Source organism: Dama dama, chromosome 24, assembly GCF_033118175.1.
Source record: "Dama dama isolate Ldn47 chromosome 24, ASM3311817v1, whole genome shotgun sequence".
NCBI lineage: Eukaryota > Metazoa > Chordata > Mammalia > Artiodactyla > Cervidae > Dama > Dama dama.
Window position 1 is genome coordinate 6,523,861 of NC_083704.1, and position 11,646 is coordinate 6,535,506.

At 46.8% G+C, this 11,646-nt stretch overlaps 1 protein-coding gene across 1 annotated transcript in view; it reads left to right on the top strand.

Annotated features, from left to right (window-relative positions):
* Positions 1–11,352, top strand: part of LANCL2 (LanC like glutathione S-transferase 2) — a 108,764-nt gene extending 97,412 nt beyond the window's left edge. The window contains exons 7-9 of the mRNA XM_061127613.1: positions 3,764–3,940; positions 6,551–6,623; positions 8,931–11,352. Coding sequence (XP_060983596.1) covers positions 3,764–3,940; positions 6,551–6,623; positions 8,931–9,016 — 336 coding nt within the window. The 3' untranslated portion in view covers positions 9,017–11,352. The remainder of the gene's footprint in view (positions 1–3,763; positions 3,941–6,550; positions 6,624–8,930) is intronic.
* The last annotated feature ends 294 nt before the right edge of the window (positions 11,353–11,646 follow it).

Sequence of the window (11,646 nt, forward strand, 5' to 3'; positions counted from 1 at the left end):
GCTGTCTTATAGATACTAAAACACCAGGTGGAGAACTGAGAGACTCAGTTCCTAGGCAGGCTGATAAGAAGTCCGGGGGTCCCCAAGGAGAAGAGGGGTCTGAGGTTCTCAAGGAGGAGGAAAGGACAAGCTTTTTTTTTTTCCTCTAGATTCTTTAGTCTTAGTCACATAAAACGTTTTTATCTTTAAGCCTCAAACTGATGATTACACAGCAAACAACTCAGTTTAAACTCTGTACTCTGTACTAACAACAGTGTATCCTGATTGAGGACAGTTTCTCCTTCCTGAAAACCTTCTGGCTAATCCTGTTATCTTAAAATGTAAATTATGGGAGTGGGTCTAGTAAGATCTTTACAACCTCCAGACATTCTTTTGATTCATTGTAATAACCAATTAAAAAGTATATAACTTCCAGATGTTCAAGCTGGTTTTAGAAAAAGCAGAGGAACCAGAGATCAAATTGCCAACATCCGCTGGATCATCGAAAAAGCAACACAGTTCCAGGAAAACATCTATTTCTGCTTTATTGACTTTATTGACTTAAAGCCTTCGACTCTGTGGATCACAATAAACTGTGGAAAGTTCTTAAAGAGATGGGAATACCAGATCCCCTGACCTGCCTCTTGAGAAACCTGTATGCAAGTCAGGAAGCAACAGTTAGAACTGGACATGGACCAACAGACTGGTTCCAAATAGGAAAAGGAGTACGTCAAGGCTGTATATTGTCACCCTGCTTATTTAACTTATATGCAGAGTACATCATGAGAAACGCTGGGCTGGAAGAAGCACAAGCTGGAATCAAGATTGCCAGGAGAAATATGAGTAACCTCAGATATGCAGATGATACCACCCTTATGGCAGAAAGTGAAGAGGAACTAAAGAGCCTCTTGATGAAAGTGAAAGAGGAGAGTGAAAAAGTTGGCTGAAAGCTCAACATTCAGAAAACTAAGATCATGGCATCTGGTCCCATCACTTCATGGGAAATAGATGTGGAGACAGTGGAAACAGTGTCAGACTTTATTTTTGGGGGCTCCAAAATCACTGCAGATGGTGATAGCAGCCATGAAATTAAAAGACGCTTACTCCTTGGAAGGGAAGTTATGACCAACCTTGACAGCATATTAAAAAGCAGAGACATTACTTTGCCAGCAAAGGTCCATCTCGTCAAGGCTATGGTTTTTCCAGTGGTCATGTATGGATGTGAGAGTTGGACTGTGAAGAAAGCTGAGTGCCAAAGAATTGATGCTTTTGAACAGTGGTGTTGGAGAAGACTCTTGAGAGTCCCTTGGACTGCAAGGAGATCCAACCAGTCCATCCTAAAGGAGATCAGTCCTGGGTGTTCATTGGAAGGACTGATGCTGAAGCTGAAACTCCAATACTTTGGTCACCTCATGGGAAGAGTTGACTTATTGGAAAAGACCCTGATGCTGGGAGGGATTGGGGGCAGGAGGAGAAGGGGACGACAGAGGATGACATGGCTGGATGGCATCACCAACTCGATGGGCGTGAGTTTGGGTAAACTCCAGGAGTTGGTGATGGACAGGGAGGCCTGGCGTGCTGTGATTCATGGCGTCGCAAAGAGTCAGACACGACTGAGCGACTGAACTGAACTCCCTTGCTAACACTAGCGAGGGGGCACTCTTTCTGCCCCCTTCTGATGTCTGTCAGAAGCTTTCTCTACCTCTTTTATACTTTAATAAAACTTTATTACACGAGGTCTTCCTGGTGGCTCAGACGGTAAAGCGTCTGCTTATAATGCAGGAGACCCGGGTTTGATCCCTGGGTTGGGAGGATCCCCTGGAGAAGGAAATGGCAACCCGCTCCAGTACTCTTAGCTGGAAAATCCCATGGACGGAGGAGCCTGGTAGGCCACAGTCCTTGGGGTCACAGAGAGTCGGACACAACTGAGCGACCTCATTTTCACTTTACTTTCACTTTATTACATAAAAGCTCTGAGCCATCAAGCCTCATCTCTGGCCCCAGGTCGAATTCTTCTCCTCCGGAGGCCAAGAATCCCTGCGTGTTTTGTGGGTCAGCAACCTTTCAGAAGTTAACTACGTGATGAGCAGACTTTATCCAGGACTTGAGCTGCCACAATTCTGAGAATTGACTTCAAAGACATGGGAACAGGTGCACCCCAGAACTGAAGATTAACTGTACCTATAACAACCAAGATGATGCCGGTCAGACCACTAATGACCAGTTGAAGATGCCTGTTAGAGATGACTGTGCTGTTTCTGCATGTAACCTCCCCCCACCCCACTCTGTCTGTAAAAGCTGTCACCTCCTGCTTGTTGGGTGGTGTGGGGCGGGAGTCGGCCTTTGGACAGATGTCCACCACCTCCCCCGACCCGTTGCCAGCATCTGAAATAAAGCAAATTTTCTTTCCACCAACCTGGCCTGATTATTAGCTTTTGAATGGCGAGCAGCCAGACCCCCAGATGCGGATCCCCTTTCAGGTGTTGTTTCTCATTTCAGTAACACTTTCACCTGTCAGCTCTGATCTAATACTTTTTAGGATGGGAAAATGTCTTTGTTTGTAATTCATATTAAAAGGCTTAAGATGGAAATGACAGGATGAAGTGTTTGAGCTGGCGTGATGACACAGAAAAAAACAATATTAGTGACAGCTCAGGAGGCGCCCTGACCATGGGCCAGGCAGTGTCCTAAGAGCTTCTTGTGTGTTGTTCCATTTTAATCCAACAGCCGAGATGAAGAAATAGTATCTTTTTATAGTAAATAAAACTTAAAGAGTTCAGAGGTGACTCGTCCTCAGCCACAGTTAAAAGGCGACAAAGCTGAGACCCAGACTCAGGAACCCCAGCATCCATGTCTCGACTGCTTTTGTGGCTGAGCCCACCCTGGAGGTTCTGCACCAGGAGCAGTGGCTGGACTGCAGATACGCCTCTTTCCTTTTGCCCCCTGCAGAAGCGGATCCCCTTTGAGGTGCTGTTTCCCTGCTCCTCAGAGCCTCCTCAGTTGGATGCCCAAGAGGTCACAGGGAGGATCCTGTTGGCTGCCCAAGGGAACTCTTCTCCAGCGACCTTTTGCCTCTAATCCATGGTCTAAAACGTGTTTGCGCTAGAATGGAATGAGCTCAGCAGCAGAGATTGCTGTTAATAAAATAACAGATTCTGAGGAGAGGACTGGGAAGGAAAACAAATGCAGTGTGAGGAGCAAGAGCAGAGTGAAGGGGAGTCGGGTGGTGAAAGCTTCCTCCTGCCCTGCCCGGGTCATCTCTCCCAAGTGCGTTTGTCTCTCCCTGTAAACCACCGCGTGGAGACGTTGCTGCCTCCGCTGAGGGCTGAAGATGCTCCGTGCAGGTTTCTTTGTGACAGTTTATATGACAGCTTGTCGGGGGCACTGGGTGTATGGCTGACCTTGGGTATGGAATGTTCCTGATGTGGATGGCAGGTCTGTGTGGAATCCTCCACTGCCTTCTACACGAGTAGGACTTTCAGAGCTGCAGCCTCTAAGTCCCAGGAAGTACAAAACAGTTTGTGTATGACAGACCATCGTCCCAAAGAGATCTTGTCAGTTTCCGTATAACTTTTTAACCTGTGAACTGCTTTTGGAACTGCCACTGGAAGGAGGGCGAGGGAGGGGAGTGGCTGGGACTGCAGGCTGCCTGGGGCGATGCTGCTGCCCTGGGCTCAGCCCACCTCGGGTCACTTCAGGACGTTTTCTCAGCAGAAAGGGAAGCTGTCCTGCTGTTTGTTACTTAGGACGCTAGTTTAGCTCTGCTTTGATTTTCATTGCTCAGGTTTTTAAGGAGGAGAAGTACCTGAAGGACGCAGTGGAGTGCAGCGACGTGATCTGGCAGCGAGGCCTGCTGCGGAAGGGCTATGGGATCTGCCACGGGACCGCTGGGAACGGCTACTCCTTCCTTTCGCTTTACCACATCACGCAGGATAAAAAGTACCTCTACCGAGCTTGCAAGGTACGAGCATATCTATCCAGACAGTTTTTGAGCCCTGCAGAGCACACAAAGCCCAAACAGCTCTCTGGTTTCAGACATGCTTCTCCCAGCTTGCAGTGTCTTCCACGCAGCCGTGTCCCTGCTGGCCCTCTGCTTCTCTCTGTGCAGTGGGACTGGGGAGTGGAAATGCCCTCCGCAGTCCCACAACCTGGCTAGAGTGCCTTCATGTGAGTTTATTAGTCTCATGACTTTAGGATGTCCCTTCTTAAAGCCTCAACTGGAAAAATACTCTCCGCCTCCTAAATATGTCCCAAGAAAAATGAATCGTGATAATGGGCAGATCATCAGTTGGTGCCCCTGCTTAAAGTCCTCAGAACGCACGCCCCCACACTGGAGGGCCCGTGTGCCTCTGCCATCGCCCGCCTCTTGCCTCACCCCCGTGCTCCCCATGGAGCACAGCGGGCCTGGGGCTCCCCTGAAATCCGCCTGGTCGAGAGGACCCCAGTGATGGAGCTGCTGGTCACCACGGGGTGCTCCCCTTTCTCCTGGTGGGCCACGCCTCGACCATGAGCCGGGACAGTGCCTGGCCCCCAGTGGAGACTGACAGATACACATCGGGTGTTTGAAAATGAATGCACAAAGCAAGACTCAGTAAACGTTTGCTCTACACATTTCACAAAATAGGGCTATGAAGACACTGGAGAAAAAGATGGGAAGAAAATACACCAAAATGTACAAGACCATGGGTAGATGGAGGCATTCAGGGTGGCTTATTTTTTATGTTTATTTCTATTCTGAAGGCTTTTCTTAAAGCAGGTGGAATAGAGCCGTGGTGCCCACGCTCACAAAGGCCGTGCGCACAGGGTGTTGTGGGGGTCCTGAGGGCAGGTGGTGGCCCAGGAGTGTCATGTAAACTGAGACCCAGAGGAGAGCTGCAAACTTCGCAGGGGTGGGGGTGGGAGCAGAGCTGCCCGCAGAGGGAGCTGGAGGGGTGAGCACCTTGGAACCTTGATGTCCCGTTGGCCCGAGCAGAGACATGAGGGGCAGCTTAGGGTGACAGCAGTCACAGCGGCAGATGGGCAAGAAGCTTTGGGGGTTGGGGAAGACGTCACACGGAGGGAGGCACAGATAGTTAGTTTTCTAACGATGTAGAGCTTTTCAGGTGGGCCAGCAAAGCGTGGCTTGGAGAAGGGCAGCCCGACACTCTAAGTGCCCAGTGTTGGGGGTGCGGGGTGAGGGATGAAGTCAGAGGGGCAGAGGCCAAAGAAAGCTAGTCCTTCCCCTCGTCAGTGGATCTCAACTTTGCGTACACTTTAGACTCACTGGGAGCTTGTGAGTGCTGAAAAGCTCTCACACTGAAGAGGGCCTGGACCCCAGCCCAGATCCAGTGATGCAGGAGCCCAAGCCCTGTGGTCCCAGCGCCTGTGGGTCTCCCCACCAGCCCCGTGAGTCCTCATCTGTAAGGAGGGGCTTCACGAGGGTTTGTGATTCACGTTCGGTCTTCTCTCTCAGAAAGATCACCATGGCAGCAGTGGATGGATGAGGTAGAGGTAAACAATCTGGGTTTCTCCAAATTGTTGTTGAATAATTAATGGTGGTCCAGTGGCTAAGAATCTGCCTTCCAATTCAGGGGATGTGGCTTTGATCCCTGGTCAGGAAACTAAGGTCCCATATCCCACACTCAGAGCAACTAAGCTGGCGTGCTGTACCTACTGAGCCAGTGTGCTCTGGAGCCCGGGCACCCCAGGTGTAGAGTTTGTGTACCCTGATGCTGCCACTAAGACCCAGTGCAGCCAAACAACCAGCTCACTAAATATTTTCTAAAAAGTGGAAATGTAGAGTTACAAACCAGGGATACTGGCTATGCTACTAAAGAGAGATTTAGAAACACTTAGGATGTTGAGCCCACAGAATTTGGTGGATTTTTTTTTAATATGGAGAAGACAGAAATGTATGAATATCTTCCTGATGTCTAACTAAGCAAACCAGAGAGATAGTGCATCAAAAGAGCTAGAAGTGTGCGATGATGTCTAACTAAGCAAACCAGAGAGATAGTGCATCAAAAGAGCTAGAAGTGTGCGAGGGTTTGGAGGGTGGAAAGCAGCACGAGTTTTATTACAATGTTACCGAAACCCACTGAAGCGGTTTCAGAAGGAGGGGTCAGAGAGCTCAGAGAGGAGTCGCTGAGAAAGCTAGGGAGTGCGCTCCCAGAGGAGTCGGGTGGGCAGTGGGAGGCCCAGGGGCTCAGTGGGGAAGGGGGAGAGGGGGCACGCTGTGCATTCAGCAACAGGGCTCAGCGTGCGCGGGCTTCCGTCCGCACAGAGAGCCTGCCAGGGCGGGAGGCAGTGCCTGGAAGAGACGGGGCGTGAGCTGTGCGCTTTCCACCGCCGTCTCCCACCCACCTTCCTGGTAAAGCCTCCCTCACAGACGAGGAAACGGGCCTGGACAGGCGACAGGGCTTGCCAGGTCTCACCTCCTTAGGAGAGGCAGTACTAAGTTCCCCCAGGCCCACACTGCTGGCCGCTCTGTTGCCTGGGCCTTTGATTCTTAGTGAATTCACTGCAGTGTCTTATTAGTTCCGTTTCCACCAAGTGAAACCCCACTCTTAAAAATAAATGTCTTTCTTCCTAGTTTGCCGAGTGGTGTCTAGATTATGGAGCACATGGCTGCCGAATTCCTGACAGACCCTATTCTCTCTTTGAAGGTAAGAGTGAGCGAAACTCCAGGTTCAAGGCTCTGGCTGCGTGCATTTGGTCCTCCTGGCTCTGTGCACCATCGCAGTTGATCTTACTTAGTGATCGATGCAAAGCTGGTAAATACCAGGAGCAAAGTCATTCCTGCTGAAAACTATTCTGAGTCTCTTTACCTTGCCTATTTGTGCTCCTGTGAACTTCTTCCATGTATTTTTAGATCTTTTGTGAAGTATATATGCATAGACTATTTGCTGCTTTGTGATGGAAGAAATAATAAGTTTTTCCTCTGCATTTCACCTGTAATACCATGCATATAGGATTGATCTGTTCCCAGCAAACTTGGTTAGTTATTTAGATACAGTTTAATTATTTAAGTCATATGAAGAAGCATAAATAATTAATATTAGTAATTTAAAAGTATTAGTAAGTAAAACTATTAGTACTTGGAAAAATAATAAGAAAGTTCCGAAAAACAAGAGTGGTGAAAGAAACCAGCATACACATTAAGAGTCTGCTGCAGGCACAATGCATAGAATATAATTCAGGAAAACCAAATAGAAGTCCTGCAGAGATTGAGATATTCTAACATAAGTTGCAGAAACTAAGGGCAAAGGTTAAAAGGGGTTGGGATAAATTGATGGTAATTTTTTAATTACTTTAGGGCTACATTTTATAGTAATTCCAAAGTAAATTCCAGAAGGAATAAATGAATATTTATAAAAAAATCAAATAACAGATGAGTGTTGAGTTTTGTCAAGTACAAAGCTGATAAGATCATGTGATTTTTCTCTTCAACCTCCTAGCACTGTGAATCACATTGGTTCATTTTCAAATATTAAGCCAGTCTTGCGTGTCTGGAATAAAGCTTACTTGGCCGTGGTGTACGGTGCTTTTTATGTATTGCAGAATTGTATTTGCTAATATTTTGTTGGTGGTTTTTGCATCTGTAGTCATAAGGAATGTCTGCCTGTAGCCGTCCATTTCTGTACTGTCACTGTCTGCTTTGCTGTCTGGGCGATACTAGCCTACTAAATTGATATATTCTCTGTTTTCTGTAATAGACTGTATATTAATTGGCAGAAGAATTCTGGTTTACATGTTTGGTAACATTCTTCCACAAAACCTTCCTAGCCTACAGATTTCTTTTTCAAGAGTCTTAAATTTATTAACTTGATCTGTTTAATAGTTTACGAGGCTGTTAAGTTATCTATTTCATATTCAGTGAGTTTTGTTAGTTTGCACTTTTAAGATATTGTTCCATTTCACCTGTGGGGTCAAATTTATGTGCGTAAAATTTTGGTAGTATCCCTTCATTATCTTTTTGATGTTTTGAATTGTCCGTAGTGATATGTCATGTTTTATTTCTACTATTGAGAATATTTTAATCATATAATAGATAAGTGAGCAAAACTTAGAGCATTTGTCATTATCTTTTGCAAAAAAGGATCTTTTTTAGTATTCACAGATTTTATAATGAAAAAATGTTTCTCGGGATAAAAATTTTCATCATGTCATAAAAATGAGTTGTATCAGACATAACAGAATAATCTATATATATGTGTGTGTGTGTGTGTGTGTGTAGAAATAACAGAATAATAGATATAACGTTAACTGTGAAGTTCATTCAGGTTCATAAATTCAAGTTTATAAATGGCAAATTCAAAGGCCCAGTGGGTGAAAATCTTTGAATGTTCCCTGCCTGGAGGCTGGGAAGCTCTCAGATTCTTCTGGACCCTGTGCCTGACAAATGCCTGGCAAGAGACACCAATAACTCAGTTCTAGTCAGATGGTGAGTGGCTGTGTGGAGGCCACGAGTCTGGCAGGGCCCCCAGCGCTTGGGACCCTTTCTGCAGGAGTTCCCTCTAACCAAGGGTTCCTTTGGGTAGGCTGCTGAGTTACTGCAGTGATTGGCGGTGGGGATTTTAACCAGGCAAGTAAGGTTTGTTCTAAATACTATTTTTAAAACCTAAGGAAAATATAAAATGCAGCTTTATATTTGAAATAAAAACATAAAGACTCTGAGAGGAAGTTTACATGTTGGAATATCACAATAGCAATGCCCTTAATTTTTTTGTTAGCAGTTCTATGAAATCACCATACAATGTCAAGATGCAAGATTTAAAAATGAGATAGTGAAGAAAACCTTCTGTGTGCTAATATAATGCTTTTCCATTTGTGTATGTGAAGCTATTTTTAAAGTCTTCACTACCTTTCCCTGCATCCTTACAGGCCCAGTAAAGGCAGTGATTAAAGGTCACTTGGTTTGGGACCCCACCACACTCTGTTTTTTTCATGATGGATCACGTTTTTCGTTGCAGGCATGGCTGGCACTGTTCACTTCCTCTCCGACATCCTGGCCCCAGAGGCATCACGGTTTCCAGCATTTGAACTCAGCTCTTCATAGAGGGATACAAAGGTTCAAAAAGACTACTAAGAGACCTGACTGGACCAGAAGCCACCAGATTGCTTAACCCCTGACACAGAACCAACTGGGAATCCTGAAAGCGGGAGAAGCAGCGGCAGCAGGCCTTGTGCTAGACGCCCGTGTCGGAGTGTGATGACCGGCCGCCCCAGCAGCATTGTGCGACCGCGCCCCTCGCTGGCGCACAGTGTGAACCCTCCACGTCCAGTTCTCCGTCGTGTGTGCATGTCTCTTGGTGTTTGCTGTCTGTAGGTGTAGGTTGTTGTAAACAGAAGCCCTTCCCTGTCCATGAGCCCGAGCTGGCTGTGCATGAGGGCGCACGGCACCCACCTCTCTGTACATACTGTTTCAACTGAGGCGTTTTCTGTCTTGACAAACAAGGAAATAGGCAGGTGGTGTCTCTTACGTAACAAAATTCTCCACAGTGATGTCCCGGTGGTCAGACTTTGCAGCATTTTCTGTGTGCGCCTTGCAGATGAGCGTGAGAGGAAAGACCACTCCAAAATGAAAACAGTGAAACAGGGTTGCTGAAGTAGGGGGTGGAGAGCCTGTCCACCAGAGTCGAATGTCCCCTCTTTGTGTGCGGTGCCCTCAGTGTTTATAAGAAGCCAGAGGGGGCGCATTCCAGCACTGTCCCCTGCTGGGGCTCCCTTTCTCAGGCTTGCTGTGTGAAGTTCTAGCCCCTCCTCACAGCCCACGGCAGCCTGTGCGCTGAGGAGCAGACCCGTGACACCAGGGCCATTCGGGGGAGCCTTTTCATGGCCACACTGTAAATCAAGTAGCAGTGACTGAGGGCTGCAAGCCTCGGTTCAGTGTATGTTATTAAAGCAGACTGCACCGCAGTTTTATCAGCATTATGACGTAGTGCTGTAAGTTCAGTGGATATAGTTCCAGATACATTATTCCCATGTCCCTCCACTTAAACTTTTTTCACAACTTGGTAAGTTATCAAAGTACAAATTTGGGATGCATATAGTCCTTCTTTTTGTCTGTTATTCAGGTGATAGAAATCTCACATTTGATGAAATGTATTAAGCATAAAGTACTAGTCTGTATCTATGCATATGGGGAACAGTTCTAACCAAGAAAATTACACTGTCTGTCTGATGTTTTTTGTTTTAAAACTGGGCATTAACTTGGATTAGCATACCCTCAATAATTTTACCATGTAGATCTGTCTTTAGAAGAGCTTTGTTGTCATGGTATGAATGGTCTGAGACTTTCTACAGACTTCTCACTTATGGGCTAAGGCCTGATCATAGAAGACAAGGTAGATCTCTGATGATCTAGTCCTTGTCTACAAGGGGTTGTCAAATGTTTATCAGCCCTGGTTTCCACTCCTTTCATAAAGGAGGAAGAAGAATGTCCAAGTAGAAGACAGGTTCCTTTGCACATGTGCAGTTCTCGGGATGCCAAGCCTTGTTTTGGGGGTAACACCCTAACATGTGCCCTTTGTTTTCTAAATGATGCCTCATGCATCTCTTCATTTTCTGACACTCACTTCTGTGTCATAACTGTTTTTTTAAGTTAGTTTGATGACTTCCATAGGTACAAATCCTCATGAATGTATATTCTAACTGCTTCCTGGGTCTTCTCATGTGCTTCCCAGGCAGCCCAGTTCCCCAGGACCCACAGGTGGGACTGGAGTGGGTTGGGCTATTGTCAGAAAAGCTTATTTGATGTCAGCCCACATACACCATTCCCACCTCAGCCAGACCTCAGTGGCAGCCCTCCAGGCCTCGGCATGGAGTTATATCCAGGCTGGCTCATTTCCCAGGGGAGGCCAGAGCAGCTGCACGGGAATCACCCCACTCGGCAAGAGGGAGCAGCTCGTGGAAACCCTGGTTCTGGCCACGTCTCCTGACCAGAAGCAGTGAGGGTGACCCTTGTTACCTGGGCATCTTGCCTTGTGTGTTCAGCTTGCTTCTGCCTAACACACTGAGGGAAGAGAGAGCACTTGTAAGGTGAATGGAGGATCTGTTATTTACAGGGCTTGTTTAGAAGCCTGCTTACCTGCTGGATGTGTTAACACAGCTCAGTCTGTGACTCCTGCTGGTGACACAGGCTCCAGTTCCCAGTTCCCCGAAGAAAAAGGACACCCACAGCTGATGGAGTGGTTCTGATAGTGTGTGAATTTGGATTTCAGAGCATTTCAGTGATTCCTCAGATTTGTTTGTTTTCTCCAAAATGTGTCTAAGCTTTTAAAACAATGTGTATGCACAATTCCATTTTAAAATTTGAAAGAGAAAAAGTTGATGTCCACAAAGTGTGTGGGGTGCTCTAGTTCAGTTCTTAGTAAACACGGTTCTGTTGTGACACTTGTGGGGTCCTCTGTTCTCACCTTTCTGCCTTCAGGAGCGATGGTTGGGAGCCTTGGTCACCATCGTGAAGGCTGCCTTCCTCCTGGAACATGTGGCGACTGCTTGTGTTGTTATGTCCCAGATAGTTCGCTAGATTAATAGCTTTCTTTTTTTACTCCAAGGCCCTCCAGAACCTGGGTGAATCTAAGAGAAGCCTGTCTTCAGCTTGCATGTGTAACAGGCCTTTGCATTCACAGTTGCCCCAAACAGTCAACAGCATGTCAGGATCACAGCATGGATAGGCGGGTTATG